We start from the raw sequence: 22,504 nt of genomic DNA, 5'->3' as shown, positions 1-22,504 counted from the left end.
TTTAGTAATTAATGCTGTTTATTTAATGTTAGAGTGTGAGAAGATACATTCGCTTAGCCCTAACGTCAACGTGGGTTAAGCATGTTGACTGTGCAAATACATTTGTGGTCATTATAGTAGCAGATCATATACAGCTCTGGAATAAAATAAAATAAAAGACCACTTAAAAATGATGAGTTTCTTTGATTTTACAAAATTGAAAACCTCTGGAATATAATCAAGAGGAAGATGGATGATCACAAGCCATCAAACCACCAAACTGAACTGCTTGAATTTTTGCACCAGGAGTAAAGCAGCATAAAGTTATCCAAAAGCAGTGTGTAAGACTGGTGGAGGAGAACATGATGCCAAGATGCATGAAAACTGTGATTAAAAACCACCAGGGTTATTCCACCAAATATTGATTATTTCTGAACTCTTAAAACTTTATGAATATGAACTTGTTGTTTTCTTTGCATTATTTGAGGTCTGAAAGCTCTGCATCTTTTTTGTTATTTCAGCCATTTCTCATTTTCTGTAAATAAATGCTCTAAATGACAATATTTTTATTTGGAATTTGGGAGAAATGTTGTCTGTAGTTTATAGAATAAAACAACAATGTTAATTTTACTCAAACATAAACCTATAAATAGCAAAATCAGAGAAACTGATTCAGAAACAGAAGAGGTCTTTTTTTTCCAGAGCTGTATATCAACAATACATAATACAAATCACCATGATTTCAGCTCTGAAAAACAGAAGTGAGGTTCTGTAGAAGAACACTGGAACAAAAAGATAAACCAAAACACTGATAAACCAAAAAGTGTGGCCCTTGTTCACACTTGTAATTAATATATGTGCTGGGTAATATGATCACAAATGATTGCCAAAACATAGCCGTTAATACCTAGTATGTAAAGGAGAAATCAGGTGTGAAATGGACTTGGGGTGCAGTGAAACATGATAGCAAGCATTCCAAAATACAGCACTTTTAGCTGATGCTTCCAACAGGCTTAGAATGATTAGAAAAGTAGCTCCACAATTCATTGATTAAATTCTGAGTCATGATAACTATAGTCTCTTCTATTTTTTCCACAAATTTAGCTTGTTTAGATAGTCCCACCTACTCAGCTGCATTCTCCCTATTATTAGCGATGCCCTAACGCCAGGAGGGTGAAGACTAGCACATGCCTCCTTCAATACATCTGAAACAGCCTTGTCGAGTAGCATCACAGATACATCAGCTCACAGATGCAGGCTTGTGCTGATCCACATCACCTTAGGAGTGATGAGGAGAAAGAGCACCATCTACTGTAATCTACCACCCAGAGAGAGCAAGGCCAATTGTGCTCTCTCAGGGCTCCGGCAGCTGACGGCAAGCTGTATGACTGGGATTCGAACCCGCAATCTCCTGATAATAGTGGCATTGCGTTAGTCCGCTGGAGCACTCAGAGCCTCGCAGTTTGCAATTTTAATAACCCTTGAATTCTGCCATCGTTGCAATATATTAGCCAACTCCTGACCAAAACTAGCGCTTAGTAATTCACGTAATATATCAGCTGTAGTTTTGTTTGTTGTTAATATGAGTTTATTGTTAATAAGCAACCTGTGCACTTTCAAAGTTCTAATTTAAAGCTAATTTGAGCTTATTAATGGTGTAAAAAAGTGATTTCTTTGCATGGGCAATGCAATGTGCCTATCACTAGCAGTGTGAGCCTGTTGGGAGCATTGGCTAAAAGTAGAGTATTTGGGAATGCTGGGGGTGAATGGAGGTGGACTATTTAACAAAAGTTTGTACTTGTTATTGTGTTTCACTACAACCAAGTCTATTTCACACTGGATTTCTCATTTAAATGTGTGATTGGGGCCTACTGCACTTAGAGTGCTTAATGTTTCTTTGCAATGAATAATCAGCCTGAATCGAGACACAGGACCTTAGATTTTGCTTGTTCAAATGTCAGTTACATCCATTAGCTTGTTATTTTAGCATCCTTAGCTAACTCTGATGGACAGTATGATCTTATGCTTAATGTGCATGTTTAAAGTGACATGATTAATGTTAGCAGGGCTTTGCTGTCAGGGACGCACTGAGTATATATCTCTGACCATCTCCCAATGTGGTTTGATTGATCGTATTATGGAGCATCCTCAAAAAAAACAACAAAAAAAACTATATACCGTTCACACATGAGCTTTGGACACATGCTAATGCCAAATGTGAACAAGGTAGACATAAATAAATCTGTCCTGATTCACATTATAGTCTGTCAAGCAAGGGTGCACTGATCTGAGACCAGTGCAGAGCAAAAGATCAGGACATAGTTCACAAAAAAATCAAAATATGCCCAAAATAGTTTCATCCCAGAGCTTTTCCTCTTCTGTCCTTTTGTCTCCCTCGTCTGTCTTTCCCTTCGCTTTCTTCTTCTCTTTTTTGCGCTTTGATTTCTCCTCTCTTCTAAGTTCAGTCCTTTCTTCTGTAGGCTCCCCTGCTGTGGACTGCACTCCTTTAATCTGCACTCCTTCTCTCTGCTCTTCTCCCTCTTCCCTGGCCACCTCTTTATCCTCCTCCCGCCTTCTCTTTCCGTAACGTACTTCTTTTTCTCTCCTGTTCTTCTTGCCAAGTCTTCTCTTAGTCCCGTGCTCATCTTCCTCACTCGAGTCTCCTCCTCTGTGCCTTTTCTCCTTCCGTTTTCTCCTTTCTTTATCTTCATCTTTCTCAAAACCCACTTTCTTCTCTCTCTTAGCTTTATTTGTGTGTCCTTCCTCCTCCTCCTCCTTGTCTTCTCTTCCCCGTCGCCTCCTCTTGCTGCTCCTTCTTCTCTCATCTTTGTTGGAGTCATCGTCCTGCTCTCTCCTCCTCTTCATCATTCGTTCTTTTCTCTTTCTCGTCCTCTGTCTTCTCCTGTCACTGCTGCTGTCACTGCCACTGTCACTGCTGCTGCTACGACTTCTGCTGGTGCTGCTACTGTAGGATGAGGAGGAGTCAGAGTATGAGGAGGAGGAGCTAAATGAGCTTGGACTCCGCCCCCGACGAAATGATCTACCTGTAAGTCCAGGGATAAGAGGAGGGGGATGTGGCGGGTAGCCTTGACCCCACTGGTGCTGCATTAAGTGCGTTGGGAACCTGCCCCTGTAGCCAAAAAGACCAGTTTGAGGTTGAAATGGTGGGCGCCACTGTGGTGGACGGAAAGAAGGAAGAGCAGAGAGATGAGGAGGAGGAGGAGGCAGACGTGATGAAGGAGGAGGCATTTCTGGCTCCTCCCCAAGCGATTCACTGTCATTCAGCTCCTCCTCTGCTTTTGCTTTGGGTTCTAACCCCCGAGATTTCTGCACCTGGATGTAGTCGGCCAACTCGTCCTGAAACGAGTCGTACACCTTCTTCTGAGATTTGCATAAACCAACTGTCTTCTTTTCTCTGAATAAAAAGATAAAACGTGAGAAATGATATCAGGATCATATGATATAATAATATTAACAAAAATATAAATAAACACTAAAGAATAAGGCGAGGAATCATTCTGAAAATGAAACAACTCACTTCACAAAGTGTTTGTTGCCCTGCATGTGAGCCTCATATGTTTCCACAGAGCTGAGTGTCACACAGCACACTGGACATGTTAGAGTGTTTGCTGGAAAAAAAAAAATAGGAAAAAAAAGTTTAAAAAAATAATATTATAAAAATTCTATTAAAATACTATTAAAATACACCCATTAAAGCTTAAGCAGTGTCCAAAAACTTATATAATACTTTAATTTCAGTGTTTTTACATTCAAAATGTAATGTTTTACATAAAAAAATGTAAAAAAAAAAATCATTCAAAATGCTGCAGCAAAAAGCATTAAGCCAGTACCAGATTTAACACAAGAACACAGAGCGAATGCACACAGTAAGTACCAGTTTCAGACTCCGAGGACAGTTTGCCGAGCATCTCCTGGCGAGCCTGGTTGCGCTGGTGCTTGCGACCGCTGTAGTGTTGCTGGGCCATAACAGGGTTGTTGAACGAGGCTGTGCACAGCTTGCAGTATTTGTCGGGGTCGTTGAGGTTGACCTCCTGCGGAGGAGAATCAGGACTGTCCTTCAGCTCCTGATCTGCTTTACTTTCTATAGCACCTTCCTGAGGAGCCACTGGCACAGTCACAGGACCTGCTGTGGTCTTGAGATCTGCTAAACATTAAAGACAGAAGCTGTGAAGTTATGAAAATGAAAATCATGGTACTTAAGTTGGGGTGTTAATCATAGGCATCCTACGATAAGTTATTATCATTATACAGTTACCACAATAATGATGATATCATAATATTGTAATTCTGCGCTATTCTTAACGGCATATGTGTTTCTAAAGAGGATAAAATAATAATTCATAATCGAACCCTATTCATTTAATTGAATGAAGAAGTAACTTTAGTAAATCAAATTGATTACTTATGAAACAGTTCCTATGTTTCAATAATAATAGTGATATTTGATGCCCTGTATTAACAATGTATCCCAATCAATACCAATATGATTTATCGAGATATTAACATTTTGTCCCATCCCTAATCTTAAGGTGAAGACTTAACTGCATCAAATCTATTAAATTACAGAACCACATATAACTGATTGTGTTTGTTGTGTGGGTTACTACTATATATTTTAAAACAAAGTAAGGTGTGCTATTTATATTTGTTATATTTTCCTCCTGTATAAAATTATATAAAATCAAACCAGCTTGTTCATTTGTTAAATGGAAAATCAACAACATGCTTTGATGACTGCCAAATCATACACAATATAAACATCAAATATCAAAAATCTCAAGTAAAACAACATAACATGGAACACACAGAGATAAGGGTTAAAAACAGCCGTACTGAATATATGGGAAAACAGATATTTAAAAATTTAATACACATAAAAACAATTTCTGCAGTCACATTTGTAAACAATTAACAATTCACAATTTATGCTGCACTGTGAATAAAAGCATTGACTTTTCTGTGATGTACAGCTCTAACAAACTGCCCATTGATTTCGTATGGCTGCTGGCTATAAACCTAAATGCTGATTTATCATACTTGCCTGTAGTGGGTGTGGTGTCATTTTTTCTCATGTTCTTGGAATGAACTTTACCCTCATAGTGCGACTTGGCAACCACCGGGGAGCTGAACACCATGTTACACAGCTCACAGAACTTCTCAGGATTCACATTAATGCTCTGTTAAAGACAGGAAAATTTATTTGGTGATCTTAATAAACAGTTTTAGAAAATAAAAGTCCTATGGTACTTCTGTGTAAGTAAATCACTGTTCTTTAGTATCATTTTTAACAAATTTCTCTCAGAATTGTGGTTTTAAAGAGGTTGAAGGGCTTATGAGTTTTTGGTGCCGATCTGTGCTCTTTCTGTGACAACAACAATACGAAGCTTAATGTGCAGAAACTATATTGGGACTTACCTGAAAGCTGCTATTTGCTTGACTTTGCATGATCCTTTCTGCTTTCTTAGTCTGAAGGTAGAGTCTGACTTTCTGAGCATGTTTTTTCCCCTTATAACAGAAAACAAATGACACTTGGCTAGTTAGCAATGCAAACATATTTCCACAGGAAATCTCTCTCTCTCTCTCTCTTGCATTTATTTAATTTTATTTTACCTAAATCCGTCTAAAGTTTAATCATTGCCAATTTCCATTTACTTGCTGGGACCACCAATCACAAAATGCAACAATTACAACAAAAAAAGTACTTGTGCTCACACAAACCTCATAATGAGAGACTCTCTGAGACTCAAACAGCAGCACTGCCTCACACACCTGACAGAAGGTATCTGTCAAAAGGCCTTTTAGAAGTTCATTGTCATTGCCCGTGTCTGCGAAGACAATACAAAAAACAGCTCAAAACTGCAGCAAAACAAACACCTAATAATAATAAAATACACTGCATTTAAAACTAAATATTCACATCAAAATACATATAGTACACTAAAATTTGACCGTAAAAAAAGCGTTAATTTATTTGAGGGTGTCTCTTATAATTCTAATAATAAAAACCATTACAAGTATACTGTAGCATCTAATATAAGATAACAGACCATTTTCCAATTTTAACACCATGAAAACCATGCTGATCACAGGCCTAAAATATAAACACGTGCAAAACAAATCTGATATGTGCATCTGAGAAATGGGAGAGTTGCTGGACACACAAACAAAAAACTATACTGCATATACTCTATATGCTTATATATTAATTTAGCTTAAAAACAATGTATTTTTAATCTGATACCTAAACAAACTAAATATATTTAGTATTTAGCACTTTATATTTAGTGTTCATCTTTGTTGTTTAGATATCAACATGTTTTATATCACATGCTTTAGCTTCTGAAAGTAATACTACTAAAAACATTACTTAGCTTCATAGCTATATTTCAGCATTCTATATTTCTATCTGTTTATCCCTGTTTGTAATAAACACCTTTTGCAATCCAGGTGTGAACAAGTTTATGGAGCTTCATGTTTAACATTAATCAACAGCCATAAATACAAAGCTTAAACAGATAACTAATAATAGTAAGGTTTAAATTATGGGTGGGCTGTTTACGACGTACATGTTTATGACTATTCAAATACTATCCTATACTGAATACAGAATACTGAAAGTTTGCTGTGCATCATATTTTTTTCTAGTTAAAATTTATTTCATCTACAATTATAACGTCATAAAAACTGCACATATCCTTAATGACGGGCATTTACGATTTGTGCAGTTTTATATAAAACTACTCAAAATAGTTAGAAATAATTTATAAGTTTATGTATATGTGGACCTGGACTTTCACTAGTAAGAATTACATTATAGACATCAGGAATTATAATTTCTACTAATAAAAAATAAATGATAGAGTTATAATAGAAAAACAGAGCTGATCTCTGAAGGGAAAGTTCTATTAATGCAATAGAATAAAAGAATAATAGAATAAAAGGGGTTGCTATGCTGACCTGAAATGTCCTAGAAAAAATTACAGTGTAGATATCAGAAATGGCAATTTCTGCTATTAAATATGAATTATTGATACCTGTAACTGGTTATTATGGTTATGCTATTAAGGATAAGAGAGAGTGAGCTTCCATGTAAATCAAAGGAAATATATGACTAGCGCAAATTAGATTAATGATATGCCGTCCTAATTTGAAGAAAAAAATATTAGTAAAAACTGCATTACAAAGATCAAACATTCTAGTTTTAAATAATTTGTTTGGTCCATTATAGATCTGATACTATGAACTGTAAACATTTCGTAACTGATAACTGAAATTAGCAGTAGAGAGACCATAAATTTGAGTTCTAATTAGTAAAAATTATTAGTTAGGATTTGTATTGTTGTCATTTTAAGCTGAAATAGTTTTCCATATGGACCTGAAGTGTTTTCCAACTAGCCAGAATTAAAGTGAGGATTTCAACAAACAAAACATTAATTATAGTATCTGTAAATGGAGTTTAACTAGTACAAACATCCTTATGGATAAGAAAGAGTGAAATTCCATGTACATCAAGTTAAAATAGTTTTAACTTACAAACCGGGCTTTTAATAGTAAAATTGTTCAAACTAGATGTTTTTATTTGTAAAAACTGCATTACAGAGTCCATATATTTGAGGTTTAAGGCACTGTGAATTAGGTTTTACTAGCTAATATGTTATTATGGATAAGAGAGTGAGATTCCATGTAAATCAATAAAATATGACTAGTCAAAATTACATTAAGATAGACATCATATATTACAAGTAAACATTTTATGGCTAATTTTAGAAAGTAGCCTTTTTTAATAGTAAAAGCTGCATAACAGAGGTAAGTTTGAGTTTTTACAAGTAAAAATTAAGTTAGGCTTGTGACTTGTATTGTCATTGTAAGTTAGGCTAAAACAGTTTACTGGTTAGGTTTTACTAGTTAGAATTAAAAAATACTATCTGAAACTGAAGTTTTAATAAAATAATTGTTAAAATTAGATGTTTTTATTAGTAACGTTAACACCTAAGGTAGGACTTGTATTGTTGATACACAGCTCTGTAAAAAATTAAGAGACCACTTCAGTTTCTGTGATTTTGCTATGTATAGTTATATGTTTGCGTAAAATGAACAGAAAAATGAACAACTTGTTTTATTCTATAAACTACAGACAATATTTCTCCCAAATTCCAAACAAAAATATTGTCATTTACAGCATTTATTTGCAGAAAATGAGAAATGGCTGAAATAACAAAAAAAGATGCAGAGCTTTTAGACCTCAAATAAAGCAAAGAAAACAAGTTCATATTTTTAAGATTTCAGAAATCAATATTTGGTGGAATAACCCTGGTTTTTAATCTCAGTTTTCATGCATCTTCGCATCATGTTCTCCTCCACCAGTCTTACACACTGCTTTTGTATAACTTTATGCCTTTACTCCTGATGCAAAAATTCAAGCAGTTCAGTTTGGTTTGATGGCTTGTGACCATCCATTTTCCTTTAGATTATATTCTAGAGGTTTTCAAATTGGTAAAATCAAAGAAACTCGTTTTAAGTGGTCTCTTATTGTTTTCCAGAGCTGTATTACTAGTAAACACGTTATAGCTGATCTAAGTGTTTGTATTGCTCTAGTCACTTTAGAACTAAACGATTTACACACCGTAAATTACCAATATATCCCCATATAAACCCAAACACTGAATATTAGCGCTCTGTTGTTTGAGATGGGTGGAAGCTCGAAAGCCAGCCATCGTTAGCCAGGCAGCTCAGGGAGCTATAGCTAGTGGTTAGCGTTAGCTAGCGAGTTTAACAAGCTAGCTAACTGCTGGAACTTCGCCTCCAGTCCATCACGAACAACTACAGAGCATTTTTAGTCCAGTACAGTCTCGGAAATGTGCTTAAGTCGAGTCAAAAACAGGGAAAAGCAGCTGAACTCCGGCAGAGAGTCAGCCGTGTTTTGGCCAGCGCTGTGTGGCCTCACCAAACTCACCTTCCACATCACAACTAGGGGCGTTAGTGTTTTGTACTGTTTGCACTGAATCTGGATTAACTGTACCATTATTTTCCACATCTAACGTTACACCACACGATACGCCACCTTCCAACACAGACATGATGGTCTTTAATCTAATAAACCACGCTAATCCTCACTAAACATAGCTGAACCCCACTAGCTAGCCGCTTTAGCCACTAGTGAAGATGTCCGCTATTGAGGAACGTGCGAGTCGTCAGCGAATCGGCTCCCTTGAACTGATGTTTTTCAACTAATCAGATGATCCACTTTAACTTTTATCTAGGCGAAATTTACGGTCTCTCTGCTGATTCATTGGCATTTTTATTACTTTGAGCATCAAATTCACTCGAAATATCGAAAATAAATAATTAAATGGGCACGACAATAAAAAATATATCTCCTGAACCGGTTCGTCGGTTCATTGAAATGAACAGATCAAAAGAGTCGGTTCGATAAGATGAATCCCTCAGACTTCCGCTCAGTCTTGGTCACTGCGCACGCGCGGCAGTTCTCTTCGTGTTTGTAAATGGGCGTGTTTACTCTAGTAGTTGCTTTAAGTTGCGTGTTGCCACCCTCTGGTGTGTTTAAATACATGCTTTGTTTTAAATGCATTGAATACTCAATGAATGGACACACAAAAACTCATAAAAAGCCATTCTTTCTTATTAACCCATTTATTCTCATCGGTCACATACAATATAATAGTGATCATTAAAAACATTTTCATGTATAAAGCTCTAGAAACGTTACTGAAGGATAAATCACCAAATACTGGCAAACTTTAATTTGCCAAAGGTATGTAAGAACTAAAAATGTAAATTGTAATTGAGAATTGCTCATATAATATATAAATATATAAAGATCTCAGTACTGAAGTAGCACAATAAAATAACACGTTTATTTTTACTCAAATTATACTGAAATACTGTATAATTTTTTTTAACAGCTGTACCTCGTCAAAAGTTCTTTACTTGAATTTCTTGCCTCTTTATGTGTTAGAGAGCATCAGTTGTGTTGTGAAGAGATAGAGTTTGAGTAATGATCTACACTATATTATGGCAAGAACTACTTAACTAAATAAAGGAAAAATTATTACTTGAATTACTTAAGAAATGAAGGTCAGTATATAAAAAAAATCAAGAACTTTGAAAGTATTCTTAGGTCCAGTCTCAAAGACCACCAAAAACGTTATGATAGAACTGGCACTCATCAGGACCACCCAAAGGAAGAAAGTTCTCTTATTCTATTTTTTGAAACTGAAGAATCATTCTCGACGAGTGGATGTTTTTAATTTGTTTTAATAAGACATTTAGCTCCATTCACCCCCATTCATTCAGGACTCACTCACTGCCTCCCTCTAGCGGTTAGCAGTCAGTGAGCAAGCTTTCTAAACTGCGCATGCTCACTTATCCATAGCAACAGTAAACGGACTCGGGGTCTCCAGGGGGCAGATACTCGCTTGAGAATAATTTACTCTTTAATATTGTATTTAGAAGCGATATAAAGTTTTATACACTTTTATCACTGTTAGAAACGAGGTGTGGCGTTTCCTTTGCTACGCTGACAAAATAAAATAGAATAGAATTAGCTAAAATTAGCTGAAACAATGCCAGTGCCCCAGAAACCAGGGACAGTTCGCTCCAAACAGGTAAAGGAATGCAGCTAACCTAACTTACTCTCTCCCTTTTTTAAATTCAGTGTATTTACTTATATAACGTTACATGTTTTAAATAACGTTTTAAATGTCTTTCTGCTAATATACGCTTTAAAGTACCAGTCAGTGAATGAACACATAAGGAATCATGTAACAAGCAAACTTAAAAGTGTTAAACAAACCAAAGTAACGTTAACTGTGTGAAGTGTTTAGTTAGGTGGCTCTTACCTATATAAGCCTATTCCCGCCATTTTTACAACAAAAAAAAATCCAGCACATTTTTAAAAATTATTATGAAGTAAACTGCTATTTTATTATTTTGAGAAAATAATTCGTTATTCAAAGACAGAAAGTCGTTATTTTCAGATAGTAGGTCTGTATTTTAAGATACTATCATTATTTTTAGATAGTAAAGTTAAGTTGTTATTTTGAGATAGTACGTCGTTATTCTGAGACAGAAAGTCGTTATTATGAGATAGTACGTCGTTATTTTAAGATAGTCAGTCTTTATTTTAAGATAGTAAGTCGCTATTTTGAGGTTCTATCTTTATTTTGACATACTATCTAATTAGTTTGAGATAGTAAGTCATTATTTTGAGATAGTAATGTGTTTTTTGAAATAGTTGTTATTTTGAGATAACAAGTTGTTAGTGTGAGGTGCTATAGTAAGTTGGAGATTAGTTTGAGACAAAATAAAGAGCTAATATCTCAAAATAATGAATTATTGTCTCAAAATAATGACAATATAATGAGACAGCAGTTTACTTAATAATAAGAAAAAATGTGCTGGATTTTTTCAATATTATTATTATTTTAGGTGGGGGGAATACGCTTACATTCTTTTCTGGGGAGCTGTTAACTTGTGATTTCTGAGGCTGGTAACTCTGATATACTTGTCCTGTGCAACAGAGGGAACTCTTGCTCTTCTTTTCCTGGGGCGGTCTTGATGAGAGACAGTTTAATCATTATAGCTTTTTTGATGGTCTTTGTAAATGCATTTGAGGATGCTTTCAAAGTTGTAGCCTAAATGTTAAATGTTTTAGATTGACTAAATTTCATTTCTTAAAGTTTTTTTTCTTTACTTAATTGAGCAGATCTTACTATAATATGACTTAGAACATTTCTTTTTAACAGATCATTAAAACAACAATAATAAAAAAAATAAGTCATGACTGTCATTTTACTCACTGATTCATTTTAAATAAATTACTCAAACAATGCTTAAGTAACTCTAGAAGGTCTAGAAGGTCTAGAAGTTTAGTTTTCCTTTCCTCTCTGGTTTAATACAGACTGTCTAAGAAATCTTTCCACCCTACACTTATATATCTGTCTTCCTCACACAGGGATCGATTGCTCTCTCTCAGTCTAAAGCACCTGCTGCAAAGAGTAACAAAGTCTCCATTAAGAAAAAGGTATTTTTCACGCTCTATTGTCTTTCCTCGATTATCTTTACTCTATTATTATGTCTATTATCTTGAACTGAGTCACACAGTATTGTAAAATAAATGGAGCTGAAAGTGAAGCAGTATGTATCTAACAGTGCTGTTTTACTGTATAGGATGACGAGGATGGAACAGAGGCTGGTGATGGAGGAGAAGAGTGGATGCAGGGGAAGGTTTTAGTGAAGCCTGCAGATCAGCTGGACCTCTCTGAAGCTGTGAGTGAGATCATGTTCAATCCCGTTGAAATGGAACAGCTTGTGTTCATGTGCTCTAGTCTGACTTTACCATTATATATCTACTAGAGACAGATTATATCTGTCCAGTATCATTTATTTTACTTTAATCCTGGATATATGAAGATATTTGGAGTGCGTTATTATTAATATCATGACATTCTGGATCACTGATTTCTGTTACAAATCTGATAAAATTCTTGTGTTTTTAATATCTCAGTTAGGGGTGTGCCATATCATATCGTATAAAATAATCAAATTTAATTGTCATTTTGTTGAAGTAGTGTATTCTTGAAATATATATTTTTTTATTTAGTGTTTTGTCATATTGACAAGAGTATCGTTAACGTGAAAATACCGTAAAATATTGTGATATTATTTTAGGGCCATATCGCCCACCCTTATACTGGATCCAGTATACACAGAGGAATTTAAAGCCAGCAGTGTGAAGGAAATGGGACGATTTCGCTGTAGTGTCAGTGTTTATTTGATTTGACAGGGGAAAGTGAATGTTTGGTTTGGTTCTGTTTGCTCTTGGAAATTGAAGCTGGGGTTTGTTAATCCTAAATCATCACTTTTGCAATGTTAATGCTTTTTCTTCTGTTTTCTTTTGTTTTTAGGAGCTGAAAGAGGAGTTTACTCGTGTCTTGACAGCAAACAACCCGCACGCTCCGCAGAACATCGTCAGATACAGCTTCAAAGTAAAGCCTCAAAGTTCAGATTTGCCTCACTGCAATTACTAATGTTACATTATGCAGCACACTGAACATTCACTGTCCAAATGTTTTTCACTCATGTTTTATTTTGGGCAAAACAATGAATTATCAGGTGCTCCAGTTCTCTCCAGCTGTATAGAACCTTAGATACATGCAAATGAAGCTCAGTTTTGCTCCACTATATGTTTGAGCTATACAGAAAACATTTTAAACAAAACTGGATCTTGTAAAAATGACAAACATAGTTTAGTAAAATCAAGATTATTAATGTCAACCTGTTTAGCAAACTTGCTCATGTCTTTCTATATATTTTGTGTTTCCTCAGGAACGCTCTTACAAACCCATCAGCAGTGTGGACCAGTTGGCTATTCACTTCGTGCTGGAGGGCAATCTTCTGCACAAAGACTCTGATGAAGCTCGAAGACAGAGAGCTAAACAAGAGATTCCAGAAGGTATTATTAAACACCCAGTAAAATAAAAAAAGAAATATGACCCAAACAAGAGACTCATGCTGGGGGTTTGTTAACTACTCAGTAAAATCACAAACCATAAAATGAAATTTGACTAATGTTTTTGAAATGCTTGCTTGTTTTCTCAGAAAAGCCAGCTGAAGCTTCTATAGAAGAAACTGAAGAAAAGCCAGACACTCCGGTAACAAAACAACTAACCAATACTTGTACAGCGATGCAACCAAAGGTTCTTTAAAGCTGATGGTGTGTTGACCTGTGTTGAACAGGCGGATTTGACTGAAGATACTGGTGATGCAGAAGAGGGAGCTGGAGAAGAAAGACCTGACAGTGTGGACGTCAAGTCTGGGAAGATGGAACGCAAAGTCACCAACCAGTTTAACTACAGCGAGAGAGCTTCTCAGACCCTCAACAACCCTCCCAGAGTAAGTTTAGCATCACAGCCTACACCTTTAAAAATAAAGGTACTGCAAAGGTTTCTTTAAGAGATTCTTTTAAGAACATTTCTTTCGGTTCCAAGTGTCATTTTTAAAAGAAATTCAATAAAAGGATTATTGAAAAAATCCACATTAAACAATTAAAATAAAAAATAGTTAACTTGTTTTAAAAATCTCTTTGGGTTAGAATAAAGAGAGCTTGTTTTATGTTATAAAGGTTTTTAATGGCTACTCTTTCTATTTCTTATATTGGTCTCACATTAACTAAATTATACCAGGAAAATTATGTTATTGTTACTTTTCATGACTGGGAAATGGATAAAACTAGCTTAGTCCTTGTTTCTGGGATTAAATGATTGCTTGTTTCTATATAATGTTCATTTAATAAGTCTGGTAACTGCCTTAACTGCCTTATCTCCAGTGTGGGGTTGAATATTTTTGCACTAGCCAGAGAAAAGTACGAAAATGTCATTGAAATAAAAAAAAATCAAGCTATATATAGATCTACAACAAATAGTACTGTATTGTGTTGTTTTGGTGACTGTTTAAGACTATTGCTTTCTTTCTACAGGAAAGAGGATGTCAAACTGAACCTCCACCTCGAGCCAAGTTTTCTGCTACAGCTAACCAGGTGATATAAAAAAGTGGCATAAAAAACTGCATAATTCCTGGTATTTGCTTATTTAGATGTATTTTGTCCTCTTCAGTAACATAGATTGCATTAAGTATTGTAGAGTATTGTCTGGCTCTATATATTAAGTATCACAGAATCCCAGGATCATAATAATATTATTGTTATCATAGGCAATGTATCGTAATATTATTGTATCGTGATATGCCCTTTATTAGAAGGGTTGTCTACAAACATAATGGACACCCCGCCAAAACTCTATAATAGTGCGCAGCGCATGCAAAAAACGCTCTTAACCCACAAATAAACATGCTGATCTAATAAACAGAATAAAAAATAAGAAAACATTGCTATTCCCTTAAATTACCCGCTGTTGCACCTTTACAGCGTAAATACGCAGGTCAGTATCCTCTGCTGAGACACGTAAAAGCGCTGTGCTGTTAAAATATATTAACACGTCCCTCGCGATACAAAAGACACACTGACGCCCTAAATCCAGCTGCGCGGTTAAGATTCACATCATTTCCATATTCATTTGATGTGAAGATCAGTGACATGTAATAATATTTTCAATTTATTGTACATTACTGTGTCTGACCGTCTCCAACATTTCTGTAAACATTTAACAATAACACTATAGAATTGTGCTTGTGCTGGGTTTGCTGTACTCTTATTTACAGTAAATAAATAACCTTGGTGACTGTCTGTGTGTGTGTGTGTCTTTGCAGTGGGAGATCTATGATGCCTATGTGGAGGAGCTGCAGAAACAGGAGCAGAGCAAGGAGAAACAGAAAACCCTCGTCTCCAAGAAAGAGGAAGACAAAGGCAAGAAGAAGATGACAGTAGTGGAGAATCCGGTAAAAGCTGATACTGTTAAAGAAAGTGTGTGGTGAACAATGACACTTACACAGTAATTATCACAGTGATTAGACTTGCTAATGCAGGTTCTGACATTGTATGATAGGAACAGAACTTCGCATGGCTAAAAACAGTAGTTATCCTGATGCCTGGATATTGTGCTTGCATTTGTAATTGTCTGTTTACATAAAGACATGCAGTCAGAATGCCATTTACATATACCCTGCATTATAAACATTTAACCTGAATAAATTATTATTCAAACGCTGATATACTGTATGAATTTAATTTCTTCTGAATCAGAGTGATGACATTACCAAAGTGGCAAAGGTAACCAAGATCATTGAGCGCATGGTGACTCAGAACACCTTTGATGACATTGCTCAGGGTAATTATTCTTTATTTTTTAGTGTTATGTAAAAGAATACTCATTACAATAGTGCCTAAAAAAGTTTTTTTTAACCTGCCATTTCTCCCCTTGTGAACGTTTTAGATTTTAAGTATTTTGAAGATGCATCAGATGAATTCAGAGAACAGGAGGGCACACTTCTCCCACTGTGGAAGTTCCAGTATGACAAAGCCAAGCATCTGTCAGTGACTGCTCTGTGCTGGTTAGTACGTTTAATAGAGTGAAAGAAACAATATTTAACTTGAAATAGATTACCTGCAGTATGGGTATGGATATTAATGGGGTATGGATGGGTGTGCTATTTGTGGGTATGTATATTAATGGGGTATGGATGCGTGTGCTATTTGTGGGTATGGATATTAACGTGTATGGATGGATGTGATATTACTGGGTGTGGATGAGCATTGATGGTGTGAGGTGGAGTTTAATGAGGTGTTATTGAGTTTATATGGGTATAGAAATGAGTATTAATGGGTATAGATGGATATGGGAATTCATGGGTATAGTATTAGTGTGTATAAATGCATATGTATAAATATTAAAGGTTACTAATAAGGGTTGATAATTGATAACATTACATTTGTACAGAATTATTGGACACTAAATAATGAATATGGAGATGGATGAATGGCTATGTATGGTTTTGAATATATAGTATTAATGGACAATATTATGTATATATGTATTTACATTATTGTGCCTGATATCAATGGATATACTGAGATACAGTACCAGTTAAAAGTTTGGACACTCCTTATACATTTTTTACATAATTTTTAAATGCGCATGGTAGTTTAATAGTAAAGTCATCCAAACTATAAAGAAAAAACAAGTGAATAAGAAGTATATAGTGTAAATTTTAAATTTTTCTCTATCTTAAATGAGACAGTTTTGCACATCTCTGCTGGATTTGCTCAGTCAGCTTTATGACGTAGTGTCACCTGGATTTCAGGCTTTCAGTTAACAGCTGTGCTAAACTCGTCAAGAATTTCTTGTCTCTTAATGTGTTTGAGAGCTTTTTGTGAAAAGGTAGAGTTTGAATACAGCAAATAGCTCTATTAGAGTAATGTTCTAATCCAGATTATGAGAAGCCAGAAATACTTAACTAAGTAAAAAAAAAAAGACTTAAATAAAGAAAGAAATGAAGGTCAGTCAATCTGAAATATCATTCTATCAACAAGTATCCTCAAGTGCAATTACAAAGACCATCATAAACATTATGATGAAACTGGCTCTCATCAGGACCATCCCAGGAAAGGAAGAGCAGGAATTTCCTCTGTTGTACATGATACGTTCATTAGAGTTAATAGTTGATAGCACCCCAGATTAGAGCACCTAAATGCTGTTGCTTTGTCAGCTGAATGACTTCAGATGTAATGTAGAAACCTTTACTGGTACAGTATATAGGTATGATATTCTTAAAAAAATGAATAGCTGGCAAATTAGGCCCAAGATTTAAATTAGATTACTGAATATCATATAACTTGCTCTCTGCTTTCTAGGAATCAAAAATACAAAGACCTGTTTGCTGTAGGACTTGGCTCATGTAAGTTGTCTCTAAAATGTCTTCTGAAATATTATTTACAGCACACATGCTTTCTGCTTTTTGACCTTTCTGCTGTTTTTCTCTTTGTAGATAAGTTTACCAAGCAGGGACGGGGCATGCTCCTCTTCTATTCTCTGAAGAACTCCACCTACCCAGAGTACATCTTCACCACCCTGTCAGGAGTCATGTGTCTGGACATCCACAAGCAGCTGTCCTCCCTAGTGGCAGTGGGCTTTTATGATGGTTCTGTGGGCGTCTATAACCTGAAGGAAGAAGGGCCGCAGCCCATCTACAAGAGCACTGCCAAAATGGGCAAACACACAGACCCTGTGTGGCAGGTAGGGGGCGCTCTTTATTTGAAAGACATACTGCACAGGTCAGTGTGTTAATAATGGTAAACTCTTATATAAGATACACTTCCATAAACCATTGTTTTAAATGAGGGTCTGGTTAGCCAACAAAGGGCAATGCAAATGGATTAATGTATCCGTTGTTTTCTGTTATGTGCCATTTCAATAGTTACAATATACAGTTGTATCTACATTTTTTAAAATAATATTTTTATTGTTTTAGGTTATTGTTGCATTATTTTTGTTGTAAAATGTATATAATTAAATAATTTATATAATTCAGTATAAAATTTAGTTATATCTGCCCCCCTTGTTGACTGTTGACTGCTGACAGTGGATAGACAGTAGGCGTAGTAAAGACAGCATGTCCTCTTCTTTGCCATTTCCCTTGACAGGAGCAGCCAGGCTGCAGTGTTTGATCATGTTATGTGAGGCTGTGTATTTTGGGCGTGTCGCAGATGCTTACCCTGAACAAAGCTTTATTATAATGCATGTCATTGTTTCCTGTCGTGGCCTGACGTGATTGTTCTTGTTTTATGTCACCCTCAGGTGAAGTGGCAGAAGGATGACATCGACAACAATCATAACTTCTTTTCCATCTCCTCTGATGGTCGTGTGGTGTCGTGGACTCTTGTGAAGGTACATCTCTTTATCTGAACACTTTCTGAATACTTTGTGTGTGTATATAGTGGACAGATGCTTGAATAATACCCATGATTTAAATTGCAGAATGAGCTGGTATTCACAGATATCATTAGGCTCTCTGTAGAAGGGTCTATTTCTAATGGACAAGAGGGCATGCAGCTTCCTGCTATGGGTAAGATGCTTGCATTACTTCTAACCATCCTGTCTTAGAGTTTGCGCTGCATTAGGGTAACAATATAGAAACTTTTCTACCATTACTATCACGCAAAAACACTGTGTCATTACACTGACATGGAACATCATAAAACAGAAACAAGTGTCCCATGATTTTTGCCATTTCCCGTATATGCTAAAGAACAGCCTGCTAAACTGTTGGGTTTACATATCTAGCTACTTTATGAAAAGTGTCCACAGCAGAAGCTTCTTCAGACTGCAATTACATTAAATATTAATGTCTGACTGGAAATTCTAACACTAATGTGGAAGAAGAAAAAGACTCTTGAAAGTAGGCGTGGCAGAATAAGGTGGATAGACATCTACAGTAGTTATTTTGCTATTTTGCCATATGCAATAAAAGTATGTAAAGTTTTGTCCTCCATTCTGATGGTCAGACTGAAATACATTGTTTGCACTGTTCAGTCATGTGTTTTCTCTTTTATTCCAGCCTGCGGAACATCTTTTGATTTCCATCAGCAGATTGACTACTTGTTTCTCATTGGCACAGAAGAGGGCAAGATTCACAAGGTCAGTTGCAGCGATCACAGTAGCTTACTTTATTGTTTTAAATTTTGTTCAGTTTGTTTACACTGTGGTTATATTTTCCATTATGGCTGTATGATGCATTACACACAAAGTGATCTATTGTAAGCATTCATTTCTTTTATTGTTAATGATTATGTCTTACAGCCAATGAAAACCCAAAAATCAGTGTTTTAGATCATTTTAATATTATAAGACCAATTGGTAATTTTGGCAGTGTGGGCAGTGTGCCAATTCCTTCTAGAAAATGAAATCTATCGCATCTACATAAACGTTGTCAGCAGAGGGAAGCATGAAGTGCTGTAAGTGCTATAATTTTTTCAGGGAAAACACTGCACTGACTTGATAATAAAACACAGTAAATCAACACCAGCAGATGACATGTCTCTCCAAACCATCACTGATTGGTGGAACCTTCACACTAGACCTTGAGCAGTTTGGACTGTGTGTCTCTCCACTCTTCCTCCAGACTCTGATCCCTTGATTTACAATGAAATGTAAAATTTACTGATGATCAGGGATGGTTTGGAAAGACATGTCATGCTGGTTTTGAAAGAAAATAATTTGCAGTATCAATATATTGCTATCTAGTTAAAATGTTGCCTCTTATTATTGTTGTTTCCTGGACCTCAGTGAGGGAGTACTCCTCCTCTGTGTTTGTTGTTTACCTAATGTGCAGGTTTCTCAGAGGAGAGAGGAAGTGTTCTCATTAGTTTGTTAGTTTGCCAACTCAGCTCAGCTTCTACCTCATCCCATGAGCCAGTGTGGCAGCAGGGGGGCACAGGAGTTAGTGTCAGCTAAGAACACTGTATATGAGGATATGAGTATAAAATCCTCTGGTAGAAAGCTGCACTTTGACTTTAGACTTGATAATAAAACACAGTGGACCAACACCAGCAGATGACAGACATGTTTCTCCAAGCCATCACTGATCATCAGTAAATTTTACATTTCATTTGTAAATCAAGGGAGCAGAGTCTGGAGGAAGAGTGGAGAGACACACAGTCCAAACTGCTCGTGGTCTAGTGTGAAGTTTCCACACTAGTGATGGTTTGGAGAGACATGTCATCTGCTGGTGTTGATCCACTGTGTTTTATTATTAAGTCCAAAGTCAAAGTGTTCTTCCGCAAAATCTTAAAGCACTTTATACTTCTCTCTTGTGACAATCTTTATGGAGATGTGGATTTTATTTTCCAGCAGGACTTGGCACACTGCCCACACTGATACCAAAAGTTTTCTGAGATACTGATTTTTGAGTTTTCATTGGCTGTAAACCATAATCATCTACAATAAAATAAATAAACTCTTAGAATAGATCACTCTATGTGTAATATATCTATATCATATATGAGTTTCACATTTTGAACTGAATTACTGAAATAATGTAACCTGTAAATTGGTCAACTAACATAACCAGTTTGACCAGCATTAGCTGGCCAGTTTGTTTTTATTCAGCAGTGATAGAAACACAGCTGCTTAACTGTGATGTTTTTTAAACTATAGTTTAGCTGCTGTAAAATAATGATGAGACTTGTGTGATGAGACTAAACAAACACAATAAAAAGCCCAGTACTGCACACAGTGTTCTAGAGAAACGGCTGAAAGTGCAGTGAGGCAGATATAAGAGCCGCCCCTGAGAGAAAGAAGCAAACAGGATGCAATAGATGCAATAAATCGGCTGTTGGATAAAGCCAGCCGAGCTGTCTCTGTTTGGCAGAGGCATTGTGGACTAGAGCTTTCAGGGATGGTCTAATCCTCTGTGTGCCAGAGACAATGCCACAAGCTGAGTCTTGCTTTCTCTGCAGACTGACAGACAATGCTGGACTCTGGTACTTCTCTAGATTTATCCTTCAGGTTAACCCTCTGCCTCCCATCAGCACTTTCATCACTGTAAACTCTTAGAGAGCTGAATGTAAGCTGATCATAAAGACAGAGCAAAATCCTCAGATAACAGAAAATGACACATGGCCAAATCCTATAGTACTAGTTCCTTTTTCATGACTTTTGCCACGTTTATTAGAAGCTATGAAGCTAGAAGTAATGTATGTGAGTGTTGGGTATGCCTCTTGTATTGAATGTGGATGTAATATCGGCCTTAAAACGATTCTTAAAAAGATTCTTTGTACATATGGATCATTTAACCAGATGCCACCAGGCCCACTGTGCGGTCCACTGTAGGTGGTAATGTCTTCTGGTAATGATGTTATCGATTTCACAATATATTGTAGTGATTTCGGTTGCGATGCATAAGTAAATACATATTATTTTACTAAAAAACATTGGTGCTCTTAACTCTCTTAAACTCACCTGCGGTGAAGAATATTGCTTTTGATTTCTACTTGTTTTTGAAGCATTACTGTTTGAAACCACACTGAACTGCTTGAATTTTTTGCAGCAGGAGTAAAGGCATAAAGTTATCCAAAAGCAGTGTGTAAGACTGGTGGAGGAAAACAAGCATGAACATTGTGCTTTGTGGTTACTCCACCAAATATTGATTTGTGAACTCTTAAATCTTTATAAATATGAACTTGTTTTCTTTGTATTTTATAAAGTCTGAAAGCCATTTCTCAATTTCTGAAAATAAATGCTTTAAATTACAACATTTTTATTTGGAAGTTGGGAGAAATGTTGTCCGTAGTTTATAGAATTAAACAACAATGTTCATTTTACTCAAACATAAACCTATGTATTTGTACTATAAACTGTGTTTAAAAACATTTGGGCATATTGTGTATGTGACCTTGAGGAATGTGTCTGTTTTTTTTGCAGTGTTCCAAATGCTACTCCAGTCAGTTCCTGGAGACGTACGCTGCGCACAACATGGCGGTGGACGCAGTGAAGTGGAACCAGTTCCATCCTAAAGTCTTTATCTCCTGCAGCTCTGATTGGACTGTCAAGATATGGGATCACACCATCAAGTACGTGCAGCACTCATCGATCATGCCGTTAATGTTCGCAGTACTGTGTCAGAACATCACAGCGAGATTAGACGAAGCTTAAAAGCATAGAGCTCTGTATCTGAAATGAAGATCTCTGGGGTTACGTTCATGAGATAAGAGCGGGAAGCTCTTCACAGAAACATTACAGCTTCAGTCCAAACCCTATTATCTTTACTTCAAAAATAGCTAAATAAATTAAAGGCATTATATATCTGGTATTGTTATCAAAATAAACATAATTAGCTTGTCAGTGCCACCATTTGACAAATCAATTAGGCAGCGGGTGAGTAATGATTGTAATTATTGTGTCATGTTGCGACAGAGTGCGCTATGCTTGGTGTGGTCTGTGTTATTATTATTCTCTCTATTCTGCTCTTGTTTTTTTGTTTTTTTTTCTAAGGTGTGTTTACTGCTGTTCCCTAAATTCAGCAGCAGAGGGCT

At 36.1% G+C, this 22,504-nt stretch overlaps 2 protein-coding genes across 3 annotated transcripts in view; one reads left to right on the top strand and one right to left on the bottom strand.

Moving 5' to 3' along the window:
• Positions 1 to 9,189, bottom strand: zmat1 (zinc finger matrin-type 1). The gene is made up of 7 exons (XM_007253938.4): positions 8,954 to 9,189; positions 5,719 to 5,825; positions 5,416 to 5,505; positions 5,042 to 5,177; positions 3,875 to 4,141; positions 3,518 to 3,608; positions 1 to 3,394 (listed from the first exon to the last, which is right to left on the bottom strand). Exons 1-7 carry the CDS (start codon positions 9,075 to 9,077, stop codon positions 2,314 to 2,316), a joined length of 1,896 nt encoding a protein of 631 aa, XP_007254000.3. The 5' UTR covers positions 9,078 to 9,189; the 3' UTR covers positions 1 to 2,313.
• Positions 9,190 to 10,384: 1,195 nt separating this feature from the next.
• The window catches only part of dnai1.2 (dynein, axonemal, intermediate chain 1, paralog 2), a 35,822-nt gene continuing 23,702 nt past the window's right edge, over positions 10,385 to 22,504 (top strand). The window contains exons 1-17 of one of the 2 annotated variants that reach the window (XM_049466146.1): positions 10,385 to 10,625; positions 11,975 to 12,043; positions 12,190 to 12,288; positions 12,927 to 13,007; positions 13,348 to 13,474; positions 13,621 to 13,673; positions 13,759 to 13,914; positions 14,498 to 14,557; positions 15,286 to 15,414; positions 15,719 to 15,803; positions 15,909 to 16,026; positions 17,327 to 17,370; positions 17,461 to 17,708; positions 18,270 to 18,359; positions 18,450 to 18,537; positions 19,030 to 19,109; positions 21,894 to 22,042. In XM_049466146.1, coding sequence (XP_049322103.1) covers positions 10,584 to 10,625; positions 11,975 to 12,043; positions 12,190 to 12,288; positions 12,927 to 13,007; positions 13,348 to 13,474; positions 13,621 to 13,673; positions 13,759 to 13,914; positions 14,498 to 14,557; positions 15,286 to 15,414; positions 15,719 to 15,803; positions 15,909 to 16,026; positions 17,327 to 17,370; positions 17,461 to 17,708; positions 18,270 to 18,359; positions 18,450 to 18,537; positions 19,030 to 19,109; positions 21,894 to 22,042 — 1,718 coding nt within the window. In that variant the 5' untranslated portion in view covers positions 10,385 to 10,583. The remainder of the gene's footprint in view (positions 10,626 to 11,974; positions 12,044 to 12,189; positions 12,289 to 12,926; positions 13,008 to 13,347; positions 13,475 to 13,620; positions 13,674 to 13,758; positions 13,915 to 14,497; positions 14,558 to 15,285; positions 15,415 to 15,718; positions 15,804 to 15,908; positions 16,027 to 17,326; positions 17,371 to 17,460; positions 17,709 to 18,269; positions 18,360 to 18,449; positions 18,538 to 19,029; positions 19,110 to 21,893; positions 22,043 to 22,504) is intronic. The other variant, XM_049466147.1, reaches the window with a different exon arrangement.

This window comes from Astyanax mexicanus, chromosome 17, assembly GCF_023375975.1.
Source record: "Astyanax mexicanus isolate ESR-SI-001 chromosome 17, AstMex3_surface, whole genome shotgun sequence".
NCBI lineage: Eukaryota > Metazoa > Chordata > Actinopteri > Characiformes > Acestrorhamphidae > Astyanax > Astyanax mexicanus.
Note: the sequence above shows the minus strand (reverse complement) of the source record. Positions and strands in the feature narration are given on the sequence as shown.